This window comes from Elaeis guineensis, chromosome 4, assembly GCF_000442705.2.
Source record: "Elaeis guineensis isolate ETL-2024a chromosome 4, EG11, whole genome shotgun sequence".
Taxonomy (NCBI): Eukaryota; Viridiplantae; Streptophyta; class Magnoliopsida; order Arecales; family Arecaceae; genus Elaeis; species Elaeis guineensis.
The window spans coordinates 42,731,534-42,754,264 of record NC_025996.2 but is presented as its reverse complement, the minus strand read 5'-3'; the positions used below and the strand labels follow the sequence as shown (position 1 = coordinate 42,754,264).

The following is a 22,731-nucleotide window of genomic DNA, read 5'->3' as shown; positions in this document are numbered from 1 at the left end:
GTCTCATGACAAGGTCACTGGGTCGAAAGATTTTTGTTTGGCCTGAGCATTATAGTAACGAGCTACTCATTACTGATATGATGCCATCCTGATCTGAGCTCTTTCTCTTGTTTCTTCAAGTAGGTCCAAATTTGTTCAGAGCTGGTCAGAATTCTTCTACTCATCATAGAACTCGAGTCCAGTCGATGGTGTCCCTATCTCAATAGGGATGGCCGCTTCAGCTCCAAAGGTGAGGTTCAAAAGAGTTTCTTCAGTTGTCGTTTGAGGCATGGTTCAGTACACCCACAGGATGCTGTAGAGTTCATCTACCCAAAGTCCCTTCACCAGGCTATGTCTAGTCTTTAAGCCTTATAGAATGGTGCGATTGATCACTTTGGCTTCTCCATTGGACTGTGGATGCCCGATCGAAGTGAGCTTGTAGTTGATGCGGAGCTCCGAGCAGAAGTCCTTGAACTTCTAATTATCAAACCGGCATCCGTTGTCCATGATGATGATATGAGAAAGTCAGAATCGATGAATGATTGACTTCCACTTAAAGTCTTGAGCTTTTATCTTGATAATCTGTGCCAAGGGCTCAGCTTCAACCCACCTGATGAAATAGTCGACTGCTATGATCAGAAAATTTTTTTATCCAGTCATCTGTGAGAACAGTCTAAGGATATCAATCCATCCAGGCTTATGCAATCAAGCGATAAGCACAGTGATACGTAATCCTCGATGGAAGACTCTACAAAAAATCTTTCTCTATTGCGTTAAGGCTCCGGGATGAGTTGATGTGGTAGTGGAAGCATGTCGGTCGAGACGTCATGGGAGATCTATAAAAGAAATCTACTTACATTGGAGGGGTGGTCTAGTGAGGGATCCTTCGATGCTTAAGTCAGCTGGAGCTTTAAGCACAGTGGATAAAAGAGAGTGCTAGCTCAGTATGGCATTATGTGTGTGCTAGGATCAACATACCTTTTGAGAGTCCCCTTGTTATTTTTATATAGAGGAGTACCAGAGTTTGTTATGTCTGAATATATAGGTGGCGAGGATAGGGAGTCCACCCACTCACTAGATTGTTAGTCATGGGTGTTTGTTACATGACATGGCCATATTCTCAAGATATATCAGAATATTCCAAATGATTGCTTAAGTGGCATGATAGGTGGGTTGATCGAGATTGGCTCATGGCTGAAGTGATGTCCTGATTAGATCTGTATCGAGGCAAATCATAGGAGCTTGTCCCTTGCAGTTGGCATGATCCCAATCTAAAAGTCAGGATGATTCCAACCTAGAGGTCGGTAAAAATCCATATCAGCATCAATTGCAGGATTCCACTCTATCGTTGGTAAGATGTTGACATGGAGGTCGACGATACTTCAATCTAGGAGTCAAATTGAAGCTGATGAGATCATTCATGGTGCTCCATGATGGGTTCGGTGGTGCATGTCATCATGGTTCTCATTGGTATTTCTGCTAGCTCAAGATTTTCATAGATGAGTCATGAGGACGTCGATTGAGGTGGGATGACCCTGTAATACTTTCTTCTACAAGCATTTGTGGATCCTCCCCTTGTCACACCTATGTCAGATGGGAATCCCCACAACCAAGTCATATAAAAGTCAACTTTGATGGATCATGAAAGGCTGATGAGGCTAGGGTTCAAAACCATGCCAATAGGGTGTTGATGGCTAGATGAATTCCTCTTCAAAGTAGAATTGTACTTGAAGTTGAGCTGATGGGAGCATGCATTGGGTTGTATAAAGCTTTTCAATGCATAGAGGACAATAGCATTGTTCTTGAAGATGACCTTGCAGTGGCACTTATTTTGATAAATTAGCGTTCACTTAATTTAAATGACTAAATCAAACGTCTCATAAAATAATAATCCAAAATCTAGCATCAAATTTTGATAAATCCTAATCTAAAATAAAGATTTCTAATTCTATTTCTAACATCTCTTCTATAATACATTCTCAAGTCAAACTAGTCTATTGAATTTATAAAAATAGTAAAAATATAGAGTAATGAGGTAGAGAGCTCAGTAAGTAATAAATATTTTAACTAGATAAATTAAGCAATAATAGCATACTGAAAATAAATATATAGGATACATCAATTCAAAATCTAATTCAAAATATATAGCATTAATCAAAATAAGATCTATGGACATTTAGTCTTTTTAAAATTCAAATTTTGTTCATAAATTAATTTTCTTTCAAAACATCATAATCATTTCAGTAGTCATGATGTTAGTCAAAATGTCACTGCATAACCTCGAATATCAGGATATCAAAGTACTAGTACTGCCACTAGTATGGTATTGAAATACCAGTACACAATACCGACTAGTAGGATAACAAAGCACTAGCTTATAACCCCCACAACAGGATATTAAAGTTGTGATACCCAGTCCAAAACTTTCCCCACATGAATCTTGAGGCATAAAAAAAAAAAAGAAAAGAAAAATGATAAAGAAGATTCCCACTGGGAGTCTTCTTCCGTCGAGAGGAAGTCGAATCCGAAGAGAATTTGACGTCCCCTCCACTCTATAAAATCTCCCATCCCCTCCAAAGGATCCCACAACAAGCATCAGCCCTCCTCGTCTCTTCTTCCTTGCTCTTACTTCTTCATTTGGCAGATTTTCTTAGACCCGTGCCCATCGGAGATTGGAGCTGGAGACACTATCGGAGCTCGAGGTAAACCCCTCCCTTCTTCCTCTCCCTCTTCCCTTTCTCCCCATGGCCCCAGGCCTTGCCGTCGGCCATCAACTTTGCTAAAAATCAGTTGCAAAGAAATCCCCCATTTTCTGAATTTTTCCCTTGATTTTGCTGCCATTCGCCGCTGCCTGCCGCCGGCCATTCGCCGCTGCCTGCCGTCGGCCATCACTGTCGGTCCTTCGATTGTGCCGCTGCACCCCCATCGGAGCATGAGCCACCAGCCGCAACGTTCTCCTCTGTTTGGCCAAGAAAGAAAAGAAAAGAAGAAGAAGAAGAGAAGAGAAGAAAAGAAGAAGAAGAAAAAAGAGAGAGGGATTTTTCTCTTTCTTCTCTCTCTCTCTCTCTCCTTCTCGCTTATGTCTTTCTCTTTTTCTCTTTATATAATCCTTGGACTCTAGTATGAACCTAAGATGATATTTTCAAGAAGATCCAAAATTACTTTGATATTCGTGCGTAGTCGGATCCCAGTACGGGCCTTATCAGAAATTTATAGCATCTAATCACTATTAACCCCTATTGAGTCACCCTAATATGACCCCTGATGATCTTGATTATGAATTTCTCTTTTGAGGGATATGAAGATTCTCTCTCCACTTTCTCTATCTTTTTTTTCTCTCTAAAAAAACCTGTCTCTTAGGATAAAGTCTCATCTTCTTGCTCTTGGGACCGACATTGACTATGGCAAGATGACTCCGAACCGTTTTAGTGCTTTAATGATCCATCGGACCATTCATTCGGTCAACAGTCTCTTTTTATTATTATTTGATTAATTGAAAGAAAATTGACTATGATTTAATATTTCAAATAGGATCACTTGATTCTCTTAATGAAGACTGAAGATCTAGGGCAAACAAGATAAGTGAATCTCATGCTTCTTATTTATTTTTATATTTTTATATTTTTCATATATATGACTTTTTGTTGATAACATCATACTTTTCATAAAACAAGGATTGAGCATATGCACCATGAAATTCATGATTTATCATAAAATAGTAATTCTATGAATATTTTAATATAAATAATTTATTTATAAAATATGAACTCCATATTTATGAAATTTATGTTTTGTTATGAAAAGAATGATTTCATAATTATTTTATTATAAAAAATTATTTATAGACCATGAGCTCTATAAAAATTATTTAGTATTTTGTTTATGCATAATTTAAGAAAATATGATTTGATAAAATATGATTCAAAAATATTTGTTTTAAGAAATAAAAAAAAATACACTCAGATAGCCATATATGATCCTATCAGTGGATAATAGTAGTTGGCATATGATCCTACTGATGGGTAATAATAATTGACATACGATCCTGTCGATGGATATGCTACAAGAGAAAAAGATATTAATGATGCAAAAAAAGCATCGCAAATACTAAATTTCCATCGTAAATACTTATTTACGATACAAATTTCATCGCTAATATTTTATCACTAAAAATGGGGTCACAGATAATATTTTACAAAGAAAATAAAAATTTTATCACTAATAATATATTTTTTGTGACAAAATTTTCATCAAAAAAAAATTATTTTATTTTTAAATTATTTACGATGAAAAAATTTTCATCACAAATAAATAATTTTATGGTGAAAATTATTTTCATCGTTAATAAAATTATTTATGATAAAAATTTTTATGATAAATAATTTAATAAATAAATTTAATTTTTTTTAAAAAATAAAATAAATTAATATTTTATGATAAAAAATTTGTATCATAAATATTTTCATCACAAATAAATATTATTTACGCTAAAAAATTTCCATCATAAATAACTTTAAAAAATATTTTTATATTTAAAAAATAAATTATTTGCAACAAAAATCATACATTGCAAATGATGTTATTTGTGACAGATATTTTATAGTAAATAATTCCATCACTAATTAAAATATAATATTTTTTAAAAAATAATTTATAAATATACATTTTTTAATTTATATTTTTAACATTTTATATTTATAATCTATAAAATTGAAATAAAAAATTCACATAATAAATTCTTAAATAAATTTGATCATTTTATTATATTAAAATATAATTATAAAAAAATAAATTTAATAATTATAAAAGATCTAAAATAAAAAAAATATAAAAATAAGTCGCTGGCCATTAAACATCAATATATGGAGAAGGAGAATGGGTGGAGCACGACGGACCAACTTGCTGCTACCTCATCAGCCCCATCATCTTGCTTCATATGTGCCATCCGCTCCATCATCTGCATCTAGAATGACTAACAGGAGTCGATACGTGTAGCCAACTTAGCAGCTTGCTATCGATCCTTAACAGCCTCTTTGTATCTCCACCAGTCGAGCATCGCAAGTAGCATGGATGTCAGTCCTGGAAGAGCGTGAGGATGAGAGAGCTTTGATCTCATACCCTAGTCCTTTAACATAACAGGATTTCGTACCAAGCACATGATCACAGATCTCCTCATCTGTAGATGCGGTTGAGCCCTCAGAGGTAGGTTGGGATCTCATCTCTATCATATGATCCTAAAAATTAAAGTTGTAACTATTCTAAGTTTATATTAAAAATCAAAATATCAATAAAAAAATAATTGAAAAAACTTACATAAAGCTCCTGGCTCTCCACCATCTATTCTTCTGATCGTCGTTGATGGGTCCGTCGGTAGATCTCGATCCTACCAGAAAGCTCGTCACTCTCTATATCTTTTTATAATTTAAGAATAATTAATAAAAAAATTTAAGCAGTTAAAAAGTTAAAATATGCTAAATAAAAATTACTTATCATTTGCTCTATATGGCAAGCGAACGACCTCGAACCCCTACAATGCGAGACAGTCTGTCTCGTTCGACTGGTGATATTTCGGACATATCGATTCTGTATAGTTAACAGTCAAATAAGTAACTAACTAAATTTAAGAATAAATATTTTAATTATTAAATTTTAAAAAAAAATTGGATGCTTAACCTAATATTCTGGGTCCTCAAACTTGCGACAGATGACAGCCTAATCCTCGATACTGATGCTGTCATATGGCCACTGCTGTGCTGCCTCCATCCCCTGGTCCTGCACTACAGCATACCAATGGCAATGAATGCGATGGCGGTAATCCTTGAAATGTGAGCATGGATGATCATTCACAGCTCACCGCACGTAATCGTGCTCAAAATTAACAATACAAATATAGCTTGCCAATAACAAATATTATAAGAATACAATGCTAATTAAATATTTTACTAAATATTATTTTAACTATAAGTAGCTATAGAAGATCTCCCTCTGAGTTGGTGTAATGTGATGCCAATCAGAGAGCATCACAGGAGCATAGCTGCAGCATATGATGCCCAACTCAGTCTGCTATAGCTCGCACCATCCCCTAATGGGCATGGTGAAGTCGGGCGAAATCTCGATACGAAGATGCTGTCCCTCGTACTCACATCTCCAATGCTCTAAGGTGAGGTTCTTCGATGGACCTCATCCTCGCCTCACCACCTGCACTAAATGGTCTGAAACAATAATGAATAAATCATTAGTATGATAGCTATTTATAAACCTAATAGATACAATTAAAATCAAATTTTATTATATAAAAAATATTGAAATACCACTCGAACCCACCATTGCAGCACTCTCTGGCAGCTCCGATGGTGCGACAGTGGAAATGAGAGAAGGGTCATCCTCAGAGGGAGGCTGAAAACTCGAACATGGTCGTCTCCCTCCTGGCGCCATACCTGCAATGCTTAAACCATGCATATAACTAACTTGACATATAAATGAATATAATAATGAACAATAATAGCAAAAAATACATAAATACTAATGAATATAATTATATTACATACCATTATTACAAGAGAAGATTCAACAAAGAATATAGATCGACTCATCAATATCTGTATCCTCCTCAATTTGTAGGTCCTCTTCCGAATCATAATCGACTAATATATCATCTTCTATCTCATCGTCATTTATGAACCAATTATCGCCCATTAAATCATCAAGATTAAATATAAAATCAGCTTCAACTTCATTGGGCGGCAGATCAGCCCTATTCAAAGGAGTTGCCACAAGTTCTTCATCAACAAAGAGCTTGGTCAATATTTGTTCTCTCTTGAAAAGCTTCCTCTTCATGCAGATCTGAATTTTCGTCCATCTCTTATCGGGTTGGTATGTTATACACACCTCTAGGTATTATTCTTTATACAATATGCCAATCACCTTGATACTTTGGATTCTTCAAATATATTATTTATTTTGCTTGAGTTGCTAATATATACGGCTCATTCTGGTACTATGTTCGTGCAAAATTTATACTGATAAAGTATGGATCGATATGAATATCGATCTTCTTATTCCTAATATCCCACCATTCACACTGAAAAAAAATATCAAATTATTGGACCCATACTTCAGTTCTATAATATCTATCAATACACCAAGATATTCAATCTCCTCTTCTCCTTCATATCCTATCATAGCAATCCCAGTATTCTGGGTCCCTTTTTGCGTGGATCACTCACAAAGTGCTAAAGAGATTAAATCCATCTATCGTTAGATCAAACTGGATATTATGCGGGTCACTCATAAAGTACAGATACTTTGCATCGAAGTCTTTTCATACTACAGAGTCAGTGGGATGGATAAGTATGTTTTCCTCTGGAACTCGTTGCTCATGATGCCATCTCATTTTTTCAGCTATCTTTGTGGATATATACAAACTTTGAAGTCTTGGAATCAATAAAAAATACCTCAAAACCTTATGAGGTATCTTCTTTCTTTTTCTATTATCGATTTTGTACCTAAGCTCATCACATTTCGAACATTCACTTGCTTTTTCATTCTCTTTATAAAATAATATACAGTCATTTTTGCAGGCATGTATAGGAATATATATAGCCAACTCCCAATTTTTGCATGTATGTTTTTGCTTCAGAATATAATTTCGGAAGTCTCTCTCCATCGAGAAGAGCTGCTTTAATTAATGCTAAATTTTGATCAAATAACTTCTGACTCCATCGATTCACGATTTTAATATGAAGCAATTTGATCAAAAAATCTTAATTTGGAGAACTTTACATAATTTGGATAGAGTGACTCTCATGCATTCCTTACAAGTTTTGCAAACTATTTAGAAGTCCCTTCTACCTCATTAATATTGTGTTCATGATCAGAACTGTCTTCAAATGCACTAGTACTCATAGGTACATTTGAGTAAACACACTGATGTAAATCATCCAATAGTGAACCTATACCACCATATTCGATAGGCTCAGTAGCATCACTATCATCTTCAATATCATCATCGTCGCACATAACTTCATTCAAATCACCCTCTCCATGTCATATCCAGCGAATATACTTCTTGTCCATACCATAACGTAGTAGATGCTCCTCAATAAGTGATATGTGATGATATACCATATTGACACATCACTTGCATGGATACTTTATCATACTAGCACTATTAGTCCTATGTCATGCAAACTCCATAAAATTTCGAATATCTTTTTGGTATTCAAGCAAAAAAATATCCCTGGCATTCATCTAACTTTTGTCGATATCCATCTGATAACAAAGAAAACTGTTAACAACAAAAAAAATACCTCTGGCATTCATCCGAATCGGATCCTGACCCAGATCTCAGATCGGATCCCGAACCAGATCCTGGACCAGATCTCAATCTGGATCCTGGTCCAAATTCACTATCTACAAATTCTGCATATATAAATACAAGGCAATTGCTACCTAATTATTTTATTATTTAAAATGACTTACATAATAAATACATCCGAGTGCCAACTAATAGGTAAGGATAGGTCCTATCCCTTTTAAAAATGCATCACTTTTACTGTTACCACAGCTTTGTTCTTTATTCCATATCTAGAAAAAATTTGGCAGCATCTTCCAACAGTTCTCCAAGTACATGATATAGATGGATCATATTTTAACCACATCTAATATACACCCAGAGAATAAATGAGATAACTACAATGGAATTTCACACAATAGAACAAAAAATGCCATAACAACAATAAAAAATTGATGCATTTTTTAGCTGCCTAAATAGGGCATTCAAGAGCTATTCACAGAGTCTATTTTGGAGACTCTAGGATCGACTCTTGAACGGAAGTCTAAGGTTACATCAATGTATGCATTAAATCACGACCACACATCTCTCTATGAAAATAGAGAGATGTATCCAGATCCAAATCGGATCTCGATCCAGATTCGGATCGGATCTCGATCCAGATCCAACCCAGATCGTGACCTTGATCTGACCTAGATCGTGACCCGAATCTCAAATCGGATCTCGACCCAGATCTCGAATCGGATCTCGATTCAGATCCTGGATTAGATCCAAGTTGATTCAGACAAGATTTCAATCCGGATCTCGAACTGGATGCCGACAGGATCCAATCTGAATCCTGATCAGATCCGATCCGAATCTCGGATCGGATCTGAATCGAATCAGATCCAGGTCAGATCCTAAATTCGGCTAATCCTTGTTAAAATACTAAATCATAATCATAATAAAATACAGAGACTAAACAAGCAAAAGCATTAAATTATTACAAGCAAAAGCATTACATTATTTTTTTAAAAATAATATTTTATCATTATTTTAACAACATAACTATTTTTATTATAAAAAATAATTTATTCTTAAATAATTTATTTTATTTATTTATTATTATTTTTTAATATTTATTATTATTATTTTTAATAATAAATTATTATTTTTTAAAAAATATTTTTTTTATTTTTTTTCCTTTCTTCTACCGCACGCCATAACCCCCCCGCCACCACCACCACTGCTTCCTAGCCCATCACCACCCCCCACCCCCTGCACGCCCATATGCTCCCCACCCCTCGTGGCCCCTACCCCATCCTCCCCCCCACCTCGCATCACCCCCACCCCCTGGCCCGCTCCACTCACAGCCCCCACCCCCTCATCCTCTGCCCCACCCCGCATCACCCCCACCCCCTTGCCCGCGCCACTCGCGGCCCCCACCCCCTTGTCCTTCGCCCCATCCCGCATCACCCCCACCCCCTGGCTCGCTTCGCTCCCACCCCCACCCCCCACGGCTCCCAACCCTCCTCCAATCCTCCGCCCCACCCCACGTCACCCCCACCCCCTGCAGCCCCCAACCCCCCATCCTTCGCCCCACTCTACGTCACCCCCACCCCTGTGGCCCACTCCACACGCATCCCCCCCCATCGTTCCTCCCTTCCTCGTGGAGCCGAAAAAAAGGGGGGGCTTTACCTTAAAGTCGACGGCGACAGCGATGACAGTGACGCCCGATGAGGAAGCCCAATGGCAATGCCCGAATAGGAAGCCTGACGGCGATGGTGATGACGGAGAGAAAGCCCAACGATCGATGGAAGCGTGGGAGGGGGGGAGAGAGAGAGGTAGAGAGGAGAAGGTTTCGCGGGAAGCGAGAGAAGTAGATGGAAGTGATCGAAGATTTTTATAGGACTTTTAGTGATGTAATTATTAGCAACAGATATTTAATTTCTATCACTAATAATTCCTATCAAATTTTTTTCCTCCCAAAAATTTTTTTCACTAAAAAAATTTAATCAAAAAAATTCCATCAAAAACTAATTTTTTGCAACAAAAATTAAATTTTTATCGCTAATAACCATTATTAGCAACACAAAATATCATTTTCATCACTCATAGTTCCTGCCAAAAAAATTTTTCCCTCTAAAAGATTTTTCATCTAAAATAATTTTTCCATAAAAAATTATTTTATGATGGAAATAAATTTTGCATCACAAATAATTGATAAGAAAATAAAAACTAAAAATTAAATAATAGATTATTTATGATATAAAATTTAATTTACATCATAAATAATTAAATATTTATGACACAAAATTTATTTTACATCGCAAATACTGATTATTTGTGACAAAAAATTTTCATCATAAATAATCGATGAAAAATTAATTTTTTTTAAAAAAATAAATAGCAGATTATTTATGATGAAAATATTTTATAAATTAAAAAATAATTCAAATATTTTATGATTGATTTTTTGGACATAATTTTTTTTAATATTTTACAACCAAAAAATTGATTGCAAATATATTTTAAAATTGAATATATATTTTTTTATTTTTTTAAATATGATATAGTTTTAAAATTTAAAGTTCATCTTCATCGTTTATTATCTAAATAATTATCATTACAATATCATCATAAAAGATTATCTCGATCCGATAGCCTTAGCTATGTCAATCAACAAAATTTGATTTCGACGGTCACGAACAACCGTATAATGATCTGATAGATAGAGATGATCGATAGGTCCAAAAATTTATAATGATGATCTCAGTGATATTTATATTATGCTATCAAAATTTTATTTCAATCAGATATCATTATCATAGTCAATTTAGCACGAGATGATTTGGACTGTTAAATGAAAATAGTGATCAAAAGTCAAATGATGTCCGATTATAAGGTGAGTTTTTAGATAAATGATCTTTGCTACTATTTTAATCATCTATACAGTGGTGATTGTAAAATTCAAACCATGCATATATGAATCATTCAAAACTATATGTCTCTTGATGCTCATTCACAAAGTCCTTAAGTAATTATACTTGTACTTTTGTAAGATCTACTTATCGTGAATGATTCATATATATATGATTTAGATTTTATGATTACTACCATATAGATAATTAAAGTAGTAGTAAAAATTATTTATCTAAAAAATTATCTTATAATCAAATACCGTTTGATCTTTTGACCACTCATTTTCATTTAATGGTCTAAATCATTCCATGCCAAATTGATCATGATAATGATATCTGATTAAAGTAAAATTTTGATAGCATGCTACAAATATCACTAAGATTATTGTTGTAAATTTTTAAACCCATTAAAGATTTCTATCTATCAAATAATCATGCGGTCATTTGTGATCGTCGAAATCAAATTTCATTGATCGATATGACTAGAGCTATCGGATCGAGGTAATCTTTTGTGACGATACTCTAACGATAATTATTTAAATAATTAATAGTGAAGATGAGCTTTAAATTTTAAAATTATATCTCATTCAGAAAAAAAAAATTATATTCGATTGTAAAATATATTTACGATCAATTTTTTAATTGTAAAATATTAAAAAAATTTATAATTAAAAAATTGATCATAAAATATTTGAATTATTTTTTTAATTTATAAAATATTTTTCATCATTAATAATGTTCTATTTATTTTTAAAAAAATTTTTGATTTCTAATCGATTATTTACAATAAAATTTTTTTGTTGCAAATAATAAGTATTTGTGACATAAAATAAATTTTATGTCATAAATTTTAATTATTTATTATGTAAATTTTATGTCATAAATTTTAATTATTTATTATGTAAATTTTATGTCATAAATAATCTATTATTTATTTTTTAGAAAAAAAATTATTTTTTCATTGATTATTTGTGACATAAATTTGACATCATAAATAATTTAATATTTATGATATATAATTAATTTTGCATCCCAAATACTAGTTATTTACGATGCAAATTTATGTCACAAATAATCTGCTAATTATTTTTTTAAATTTTTTTGATTTTTTATCGATTATTTGTGATAGAAATTTTTCAACATAAATAATTCAATATTTATGACGTAAAATTTATTTATTTCGTAAATATTAAATTATTTATGCCGTAAATTTTGTATCATAAATAATATATTAATTATTTTTAAAAAATTTTTGATTTCTTATCAATTATTTATGATGGAAATAATGTATCATAAATAATTTAATATTTGTGACATAAAATTCAGTTGCATTGCAAATACCAATTATTTGCGACATAAGTTCTGCATCATAAATAATTTATTATTTTTTTTAATTTTTATTTCTCATCAATTATTTATGATAAAAATTTTACATCATAAATAATTTAATATTTATGATGAAAAAATTATTTACATCATAAATACTGATTATTTATGATGTAAATTTTGCATCATATATAATCTACTAATTATTTTTTAAAAAATTTCTAATTTTTTATCGATTATTTATGATAAAAAAAATTATTATAAATAATATAATATTTATGATATAAATAAATTTACATCATAAATACTCACTTATTTATGATGCAAAATTTATTTCATCACAAATAAATAATTATTAGTGATGAAATATTTTTTCATCATTAATACTATTATTTATGATGAAATTATTTATATCATAAATAAATTCATCACAAAAATATTATTTTCTTATAGTGATAATAGTAGTTGATGCATGACCCTACCAATAGATAACAGTAGTTGGCATACGATCCTGCCAACGGATAATAGTAGTTAGTATTTTGATGACTATGGCCATGTCACAGATATAATAGTGGTCCTAGCATTTAGTCTAAAAAAATTATTATAAATTATAATATGATAAAATAACAAATCATTTGTGATTTTATCTATATGGTGAATATGATTTATGAATTTGTTTATGTTATGTTTTGAAAACTATATTTACAAAAATTACATGATTTATGCATATGCAAGAGCATCATTGATTTATAATATATTGTTATTTTGTATATTTTATGTTCTAATAATAATTATTTTTTCTAAATAATTTATTAATATATATATATATATTTATACTTGATCCGGATAAAATGGTGTAAGTTTTACGTACTGAACTAGTGTAGCTCATATCTTTTTCTTTTTTTTTTTCTATCTAGATGAATAAGGTTAGAAATGAAGGATGATTCAAGCTTAAGGGTCTATGTTAACGAGCTTAAAAATTTTATAATTAAATTTTAATTTATTGGATAATTATGGACTTGTAGTCAAACTACTTATGAATTTTGATATATGGATTTGATATTTGATTTTAAATTTAGATGCTCTAAACCAATCTCAGTTTATTTACTTGAAAAATGATGGAATTGAAACTTTAATTTTATTTTATTTGTCATGGATTTTAGCTAATTATGAATGATTGATTTCGTATTATCATGGACAATATCCTTAGGTAGTATGACCGTCTTATGTCTCAGATTTGGAACATAATAAAAATATCAGCACACAACCCCTACTGGTAACGTATCAAAGTACTAACGCACAAACCTCTAGTAGGATATTTCACAGCAAATAATCCCCAATGGTAGGGCATCAAGGTTTTAATACATAACCTCCACTGACAGATATTGACATACCAGCGTACAACCCTTATTGGTAAGGTATCAAAATATCAACGCGCAACTCTACTAGCGAGATATCGAAACATAGTCTAGTTATGAGTCAAAATCCATCTTAAATCAAAACACTTTTCTCAAAAATATATTTTATATTCCAAAATAAAATATTCATAAACCATACAATATCGAAATCTATTGGACATAAGTCATATTAAATTCAATATGTTCAATCATAAATCATTTAATATTTTAGAAAAGAACATATTTGATAATTCAAAAAAATCATGCACCATTCATAAATTATAAATAATTTAATACAAAAAAATATTTTATAATTTATCACTAAATCTAGAAAAAGTGAAATATTACTTATCTTTCAATTATCCGGATAGATTTAAATAAGTCCAAAATTTTTTTCTCTTCAAAATCCTTAGTTGTACATCATATCATGCTATCCCATGATTAGATATTTTTTTATCTAGATGACTACACTCTTATATAGAATCAAGTCCAATAATTTATATTTTAAATTGAAATATTCATAAACCTTATAATATCAAAATTTATTGGACATAATTCATATTAAATTCAATACATTCGATTATAAATCATTTAATATTTTAGAAAAGAGTCTATTCGACAATTCAAAATATCATGCACCAAATTCATAAATCATAAATAATTTAATATAAAAAAATATTTTATAATTTATCACTAAATCTAGAAAAAATAAAATATTACTTATCTTTCAATTATCCTGATAGATTTAAATAAGTCCAAAATTTTTTCTCTTCAAAATCCTTAGTTGTACATCATATCATGCTATCCCATGATTGGATATTTTCTTACCAAGATGACTACACTCTATATAGAATCGAGTCCAATAAGTAAAAATGATACGAATAATTAAGAAAAATAAGATTGACAGATAGTCTAAATCAATGATTCGGATTTGTCCAACCATGATAACTTTATTTGATCAAGGTCAAACTAGAAAATTGGCTCTAAAGAGATAAAAAAAAATCAAATTTAGTAGTATCTTACAAGGGCTAAATAGTAGAGACTGGTATTCTGGTTAGTCCAATCAAAAGTAATTTTATCTAATCATGATTAGACTAGGAGATAGGTGTATCAATAAAAATCAAGGGACCAAATCTAGTAGCATCCGATCTAGGCAGGACGGATGCAGACACGTTGCCTGATGATCTGGATCAAGATTTTTTTTACTAGGGTTAGATCAGAATCATTAAAGAAAAATTTTTATTGGATCAAATAATTTTAGATAAATAGTGGAGAGAGAAATAATCTAGAAAAAAAAATTATAGAAAGAAAAAGTGAAGGAAGAAATTAAGAAAAGCAAGTGTAGAGAAAGGAGAGAGACGAACTCTCCCTCTCTTTTTTTTTTTTTTTTTTTTCTTTCTTTCTTTCTTTCTTTCTTTTATCTTTTTTCTTCTTTTTCCCTTCTTTCCTTAGTGAAACAGGGCCTTGTTTCCCCTATGTTTCCTCAGAATAGAGGAGCATAGCCGGCGTGGCTATAGCCAATGGTGGCTGAGGCCACGATGCCGTAGGCGGTAGACATCCATCCCGACGATTGGCAGTCACGAATGGTGTCAGTAAATCAAAGGAAAGTGATGGAAAAATAGGGAGAAAATAGGATTTGATTTCTTCCAAAAGAAAATACGACGATAGCCGGCCGGAAACCATGATTTAACGACTAACAAAGAGGGAGAAGAGAGCTAATCAAGGTTTCTCGATCTCTTACCTAGCTTGCTGGCGGTGCTAGGGTCGTGATTCTGGCAGGCACAATGATGGAATTTCGTGAAGAAGAAGAGAAGAGGATGGTTTCACTGGCGATGGTTCAATGGCCGACGATAGTGGGTTTCAAAGGAGTTGATGGGCTTTTTAAATAACGAGGGAGAGGGTACTGAGAATCCTTCTTGGCGAACTTCTTTGTGCACCGCACGCGGTGCAGAAGACTACGCACCGTGCCCGGTCATTCGCTCTCGTGCGGGGCCGGTAAAAAAAAAAATTTCCGCCGACATCGGTGGATCCGCGCATGAGCGAATCACCGCGCACGGTGGGCGGTTTCCTGCACCGCGCATGGTGCACAAAAAATTGCTCATCCTTCTTGAGGTCGAACTCTTCCGGTGAAATAGGAGAAGACCATTGATTTGATTTTTTTTCCCCCCTGCCACTTGAACAATCATCGCACTATGGCTGCGCTAGTTAAGTGGGCCAGGCCCAGGTTGATATCAGGCCAGTTTGGGGCAGGATATTACATATTCAATATTGTAGTCATTCCGATATTATGTCATGTGCTTGGATTCTAGAATGTTTAATGCTTTTTATGAGCTTCCATCCTCATGTTTTGATTTGAACCTGGAAATGTTTCAGCAATTGCAAATCCCAATAAAGCTATGGAGCATTTTTTTCTGTCTACTTGCTTTGCATCCGATTGTATTGGCAGCTTGAGAACAGCATATTCCAGAATCAATAAAATCACCAGAACTTAATCCATTGAAATCGAATTTAGCAAGCAATCACCATCATTATGAATTGGTTATACCACATTATTCTAAATATAAGGGCTACAGGGAGTAACGTGCGCATTTTCCGTTTCCATCTGTTTATTAAAACCAGTTGAGACAGTTCTCTAACAACTCCAACTTAAACAGTAGTTGAATTAGCTCACAAGCAACTGAAATTGGCAAATGAACAGCAATCTAATTATATGCTGCGCAAGTTTGAAAACCCAAATCATCTTGGCGTATAAAAGGAAATAAGAGGAAGAAAAGGCTTTAACTAGTTGACTATTTTATAGGTATAGCTTTTTCTTTTTTCTTTTTTTTTTTTTTTTTTTTTTCAGGAAACAGTTATAGCTATATTCCCGTAGTCTTCCAGCTCTGCTCCTGTAATATTCTGGCTCTAGTTGTGTAAGTTAAAACCGAAGAAAACGTTGTCTTCTAGCTCTGTTCCTCGTAATATGTGAAATAAGTACCTCTAAAACTCGATAAATTTTGAGGAATAGTCATAGAATCTAATTTGTTACCAACATTGTCCAACAGAAAGCATTCAACTCATGCAATCTTTTTATGACCTATAATTTCTATTCAGTTTCAAGGTCCAACCTACACTTTAGCCCGTATTTGGAGAGCTTCTACTAGTCTAACCTTTTTGTATTATGATCTATAGGCAAACAGTGGCCGAAGTCAGCATTTACGTACGGAACTTCTGCAGATGTTCTGTAGGCAGACAAGATTGGTCTCCTTAGGGTGGCATTGCTGACCACGTGCTTCATAAATGGTTCCTTATGCTGTCCTATGACCACTATTTGTCAGATGTGTGTGGTGCTCGGGAAGGAAAAGGAGGGTTATTGGATTTACACTGAGGAACATAAATGACTTTTGCAACAATTTGGAAGTCTTCCTTTTCCATCAATACCTTCTTTATATAGACATTATAGTTATTAAAATGATAACAGAGATTTAGCTGTCTATAGATTAGTAAATATAACATTAATAACAGTTAGTTAACTGGTATCCTGTTATGGTGGACACTATACAAGTAGAATAATGGCCCTTTTGGTTACATTTTCCCTGTTCTCTGTTTCAAGGACAGGGTCTTTCTTCTCTTTTTGATAATCCGTTCATTTATTTATATTTTTCCGAAAGAAACCATCTATTTCCATTGTTACCCCGGTAATGGAAATACACAATCTGTATTTTTTGTTTGCAATCCTTTTTTCCCTTTTAAGGCTTTTTACTTTTATTTTCATTTTTACTTCTATCGTTATAGAGAATAAGAGGGGAGCCTAGCTCTCTGGTGTCGACTTCTGGAGAAATATTTTACGAAGAAAAACGGAAGGGGACATTGTCCGCGAAGGCTACATACCAAACGCCGTGCCATAGAAGTCCCTGAGATATATGTCCTCTTCTAAAGTCCAAACTACTTGTTGAATGGGCAGCCATATCTGCCAAGCCAAGTTAGTGGTCAGATATTATCATACATCCCACAATTTTGGACCATTTACATTTCGTCTTCTGAAGTCCAGACCACTTGTTGGATGGGTAGTCGTATCTGCCAAGCCAAGTTAGTGGTCAGATATTATCATATTCCACAATTTTGGACCATTTCTTGTCAAATGTCAACAAAATCAACGGTTTTGGGCTGACTTGTACTTCCATGCTTTGCTTGGCCCAGCATGTCTGGTTTGTCTCCATGCTATAAAAGGATCACTTTTGCTGGGGAAAAAGAAAAAACGCAAGAAAGGGAGGTAATTGGCTTGTTACTTGAGGTTTCTAGACATTTGAGCAGCTGAACTGTCAATTAGTGCTGTAATAAAATGGCTAATATTTGCTCTTTTGTTGCATTGTTGTTTGGATATCTTTGCTTCACCACCAATGCAATCAGTCACTGCAATGGAGAATCCAATGTCGGATGCATACAAAGTGAGAGGTTAGCACTTCTCAGGTTCAAGGCAGGCCTCAAAGATCCTCATCAACTTCTCTCCTCATGGATGGGTGCAAACTGTTGTGCATGGACAGGAGTGTCCTGCGACAACGAAACAGGGCACGTCATCGCCATCGACCTTCGATACCACCATCTATCCAATGATCATTCAACTGACTGGCGTTTGGGAGGTGAGATTGGTTCTTCCTTGCTTGATCTGAAGGACCTAAAGCACTTGGACCTGAGCTCAAACAATTTTGGTGGCCGTACCATTCCACACTATATTGGTTCCATGGCTGAATTGAGATATGTTAACCTTTCTAACGCTGGCTTTAGTGGGAGAATTCCTCATCAGCTTGGTAATCTTTCAAACTTGGAATACCTTGATCTCAATTCATTCCATTCTTTGTATAATTTAAATGCTGACAGTATTCGATGGCTCTCTAATCTCGCTTCTTTGCGATATCTCGATATGACTAGGGTGACCCTTGCAAAAGCATCTGACTGGTTTCATGCTGTCAATGCGTTGCCTTCTCTCTCGGTTCTTCATTTACCATTTTGTAGGCTTTCAAACATTCCTGCTGCCATCTCACATGTTAATCTCTCTTCTCTTGCCACCCTTGATCTTTCCAACAACGAATTTGATTCGAGGCTCCCAGAGTGGCTGTTCAATATAAGCAGTCTAGTAGAACTCAATCTTCAATTCAATCATTTCCATGGTTCAATACCTGATGTCCTGAATAACATGGCTTCTCTTGAGGTCCTTCAGCTAGGAATCAATGATTTTGTGGGGTCAATACCATCTACCATTAAATACCTCTGTAATTTGAGGATTTTAGATCTGTCATCTAATAAAATTGATGGAGAGTTGATGGTCTTTCCAGAAATCTTTTCCGGATGTGTTAGGGAGAGCCTGGAGGTACTGAATTTGAGAAGCAATAAATTGAAAGGAAAATTGGCAGGTTGGCTGGGGCTACTTAAAAGATTAATCATTCTGGACCTCAGTGAAAACTTACTGTATGGTCCCATTCCAGCATCTATAGGAGAATTATCAGCTCTGAAGACAATATTTCTTGACCGCAACCAGTTGAATGGCACACTTCCGGTAAGTATTGGACAGCTTCGGAAGCTGCAGCTCTTTGATGTTTCTCTCAATTCATTGGAGGGACTTCTAACAGAACATCACTTCGTGAATCTCTCAAGGTTGGAAGATTTGAGCTTGGCTTCAAACCATTTTGTCTTAAATATAAGCTCAGAGTGGGTTCCTCCATTTCAGTTAAGGCTGATCGGTTTGCGCTCTTGCCAATTAGGCCCCAAGTTTCCTGCATGGCTCCAGACACAGAAGGACTATTGGGCAATGGACTTGTCCCATGGAGGAATAGCAGATATCCTGCCTGACTGGCTATGGGACTTGTCTCATCAGATTGTACTACTAGATCTCTCTTACAATCAGCTCGATGGCAAGGTTCCTGCATCGTTGAGGTTCGCCAGTATTTCTATTCTTATTTTGAGTTCAAACAATTTTGATGGTCCATTGCCTCCTTTGCCTTCTAGCATGGAATATCTGGATCTCTCCAACAATTCATTTTCAGGTGACCTACTTCCAATCTTTGCCGGCGAGCCATTGCTTCTTTCTAATTTGTTTCTCTCTAATAACTTGATTAATGGTACAATTCCTGAATCCATATGTACAGCAAGTGGCTTAGTGGCTATCGATCTCTCAGGAAATCTCTTGTCTGGAGGTTTGCCTCAATGTTGGGCAGAGTTTCCATCATTGATGGTCATAGATCTCTCCAACAATAATCTCTCTGGTTCAATTCCAAGCACCATGCGCTCTCTCACTGTACTCCAAGCCTTGCACTTGGGTAACAATAGCATCTATGGAGAGCTTCCCGAATCTTTGAAACACTGCAAAAGCTTGGTAACTCTTGATCTTGGTGGAAATAGATTATCCGGGATGATACCGACTTGGATTGGAACGCTGCCATTTTTGAAGATTCTTCGGTTAAGATCAAACAATTTTGCCGGCGACATTCCTTCAGAGTTGGCTCACCTTCCTTCTCTTCAGATTTTGGACCTCGCAGAGAATGGTCTGTCGGGTTCCATACCACAAAGTTTTGGAAACTTTGCTGCAATGGTATTGGCACAAAAGGCAAACGAAAGCATGTTGGATTCTTATCAGAGTTCGGTACAGTCTAGTGTTGATGACTATGGTCCCATGGGTTACATAGAGAACTTGCTGGTGGTGATAAAAGGAAGGGAACTGGAATACAGCAAAAATCTTCAATATGTGACAAGCATAGACATCTCAAACAACAAATTGGCAGGTGAAATCCCTCCAGAGTTGATGAACCTCCACGGGTTGCACAGCTTAAACATGTCAGCCAATCATCTTACAGGGATGATTCCAGATGGAATTGGTGGAGTGAGGTTGCTGGAGTCTCTTGATTTATCAAGAAACAATCTTACGGGTCCAATTCCTACAAGCATGTCAGCCTTGACTTCCTTGAGCCACTTAAATTTGTCATACAATAATTTGTCAGGAAGAATTCCGTCAGGCTATCAGCTACAAACTCTTGATGATCCATCCATTTACATGGGAAACCCTGAACTCTGTGGATTTCCTCTTGATAAAACATGCCTCGATAACAGAACATTGACTGATCAAAATGTTACTTGTGGTGATGGAGATGAATGTGGGATTGAAATGCTTTCTTTTTACATTGGAACTATTCTAGGATTTGTGATAGGATTTTGGGTCATATGTGGCCCTCTACTGTTCAACATAACTTGGAGAAGAAAGTACTTTCAGTTCATTGATAGGATGAACAATAGGCTTATGGCCTGTGTTCCTAGAAAGATATAGCGGGCAGAAAGTAGTGGTTGAAGAAGATTGTAGGGGAGGTTAGGAAGAAGATGCACTTTCGCTTTCACATTAAAACTGTACATGTAAGTACTTTTTTATGAAGCATTCAAGTTGATTCTATGTATACGTACAATTGATGTTTGTAGGCATGTTTTATATGTGCAAGAAAGCAAGTGAGCAGGCCAGTTTCCTTTTGGTTCCTCTTCTTATTCTTTTCCAAGCAATTATGTGGCATCTCCCTTAAGACATGTAAATTATTTGGTGATATTTGTTCTACTGACCAGCTGGCTGACCATGCTAGACGCCAGGAATCCGCTGAAGTTGTAGGTAAAATTCCATCTTGGATTCATGGCATCATGATTGGTTAAAGCTGGCATATGAATTTATGATCACAGTATTTTTAAATTATTTCAATAGTTTTAAGTATTATAGAATAATTGCTAAAAGCTATCATTTAGGGTGTGTTTGGTTAGTCATTAAAAAAATATTTTTTTTACTTTTTGATTTTTAAAAAGCAAAAATCAAAAGCAATGTTTAGTAACACCATAAAAAGCAACTAGCAAAAGTCAAAATAATTGCTTTATATGCAAAACAAAAAAATTTTACTTTTCAAAATTTGCTTTTCTACTTTTTTTGCTTTCCCACATCTAAAATATCAAACCAAAAGATAAAGAATCCAAACTCTTCTTTCTAGTCGAGCTCTTTATCTCCCCACCCCCTTTTTCCTCCTTTTTCGAATCCTTCTCTCTCGTCGAGCTCTTCACTTGTCATCCCTAAATGTTGTCTTTTGTTTTATAACAACGTAGTTATCAAACATACTTTTTGCTTTTTTCTTTCACTCAATAATAAAAATAAAAAAAATTAAAAATAATTTTTAAAAATTAAAAATCAAAAATCAAAAAGTATAACTAAACGCATCCTTAGCTATTCACGCACATGTTTGTATAGGGGCATTCTTGCTGAGCTAGTAGCTCATGTCACCTTTTTGGAGCAACTGGATGGCTAGTTACTTGGCTATCACTCAAGAGCATATTTGATGAATATTTTTTTTGTTGCTCTTGAAATAAATAATTTGTTGCTCTCAAAATAAATATAAGTCTAAATCCTATTGACATAGTAACTGTAGCAGAAAAATGGGTAATGTCCATGCATATCAATAGATATGCTCCATTATAAGAAAACCAATAAATTGAGATTTTTTTAAAATTAATAATTACTTCTAGTTCACCAATTCTTTTTTATTTAGAAAAAATAATAAACAACACTAAATGAAAAATAAATAATAATAATAAAAACAAAAATAAAATTATGCCTAATATTTGATTTATCTGAACTATGTAGTTGATGTTATTAATGGAAATATAATTTACTATAGAAAAAATTAGAAATACAGTTTTTTCTTGATGGCCTTAAAGCCCTAGGGCCAGATGCTTCACATTTATATATATTTTTTAAAGCTTCTAGGATTTTCTTTGTGATGATATCATGATGTTGCTTGATGCTTTCTACAAAGGTGCCTTTGGCTTATCTAGGTTGAATTTT

General features: G+C 34.1%; 3 protein-coding genes across 3 annotated transcripts in view; 2 read left to right on the top strand and 1 right to left on the bottom strand.

The window, feature by feature from the left end:
* The window catches only part of LOC105035089 (BEACH domain-containing protein C2), a 158,950-nt gene that overhangs the window by 13,558 nt on the left and 122,661 nt on the right, over positions 1 to 22,731 (bottom strand). The window lies entirely within an intron of this gene.
* On the top strand, positions 18,209 to 19,055 carry LOC140856925 (receptor-like protein EIX1). Its single transcript, XM_073255138.1, has 2 exons — positions 18,209 to 18,918; positions 19,005 to 19,055. The coding sequence occupies exons 1-2, from the start codon at positions 18,217 to 18,219 to the stop codon at positions 19,053 to 19,055; spliced, it is 753 nt and encodes a 250-aa protein (XP_073111239.1). The 5' UTR covers positions 18,209 to 18,216.
* Positions 18,801 to 21,302, top strand: LOC140856966 (receptor-like protein EIX2). Its single transcript, XM_073255168.1, has one exon. It carries the CDS (start codon positions 19,069 to 19,071, stop codon positions 21,187 to 21,189), a length of 2,121 nt encoding a protein of 706 aa, XP_073111269.1. The 5' UTR covers positions 18,801 to 19,068; the 3' UTR covers positions 21,190 to 21,302.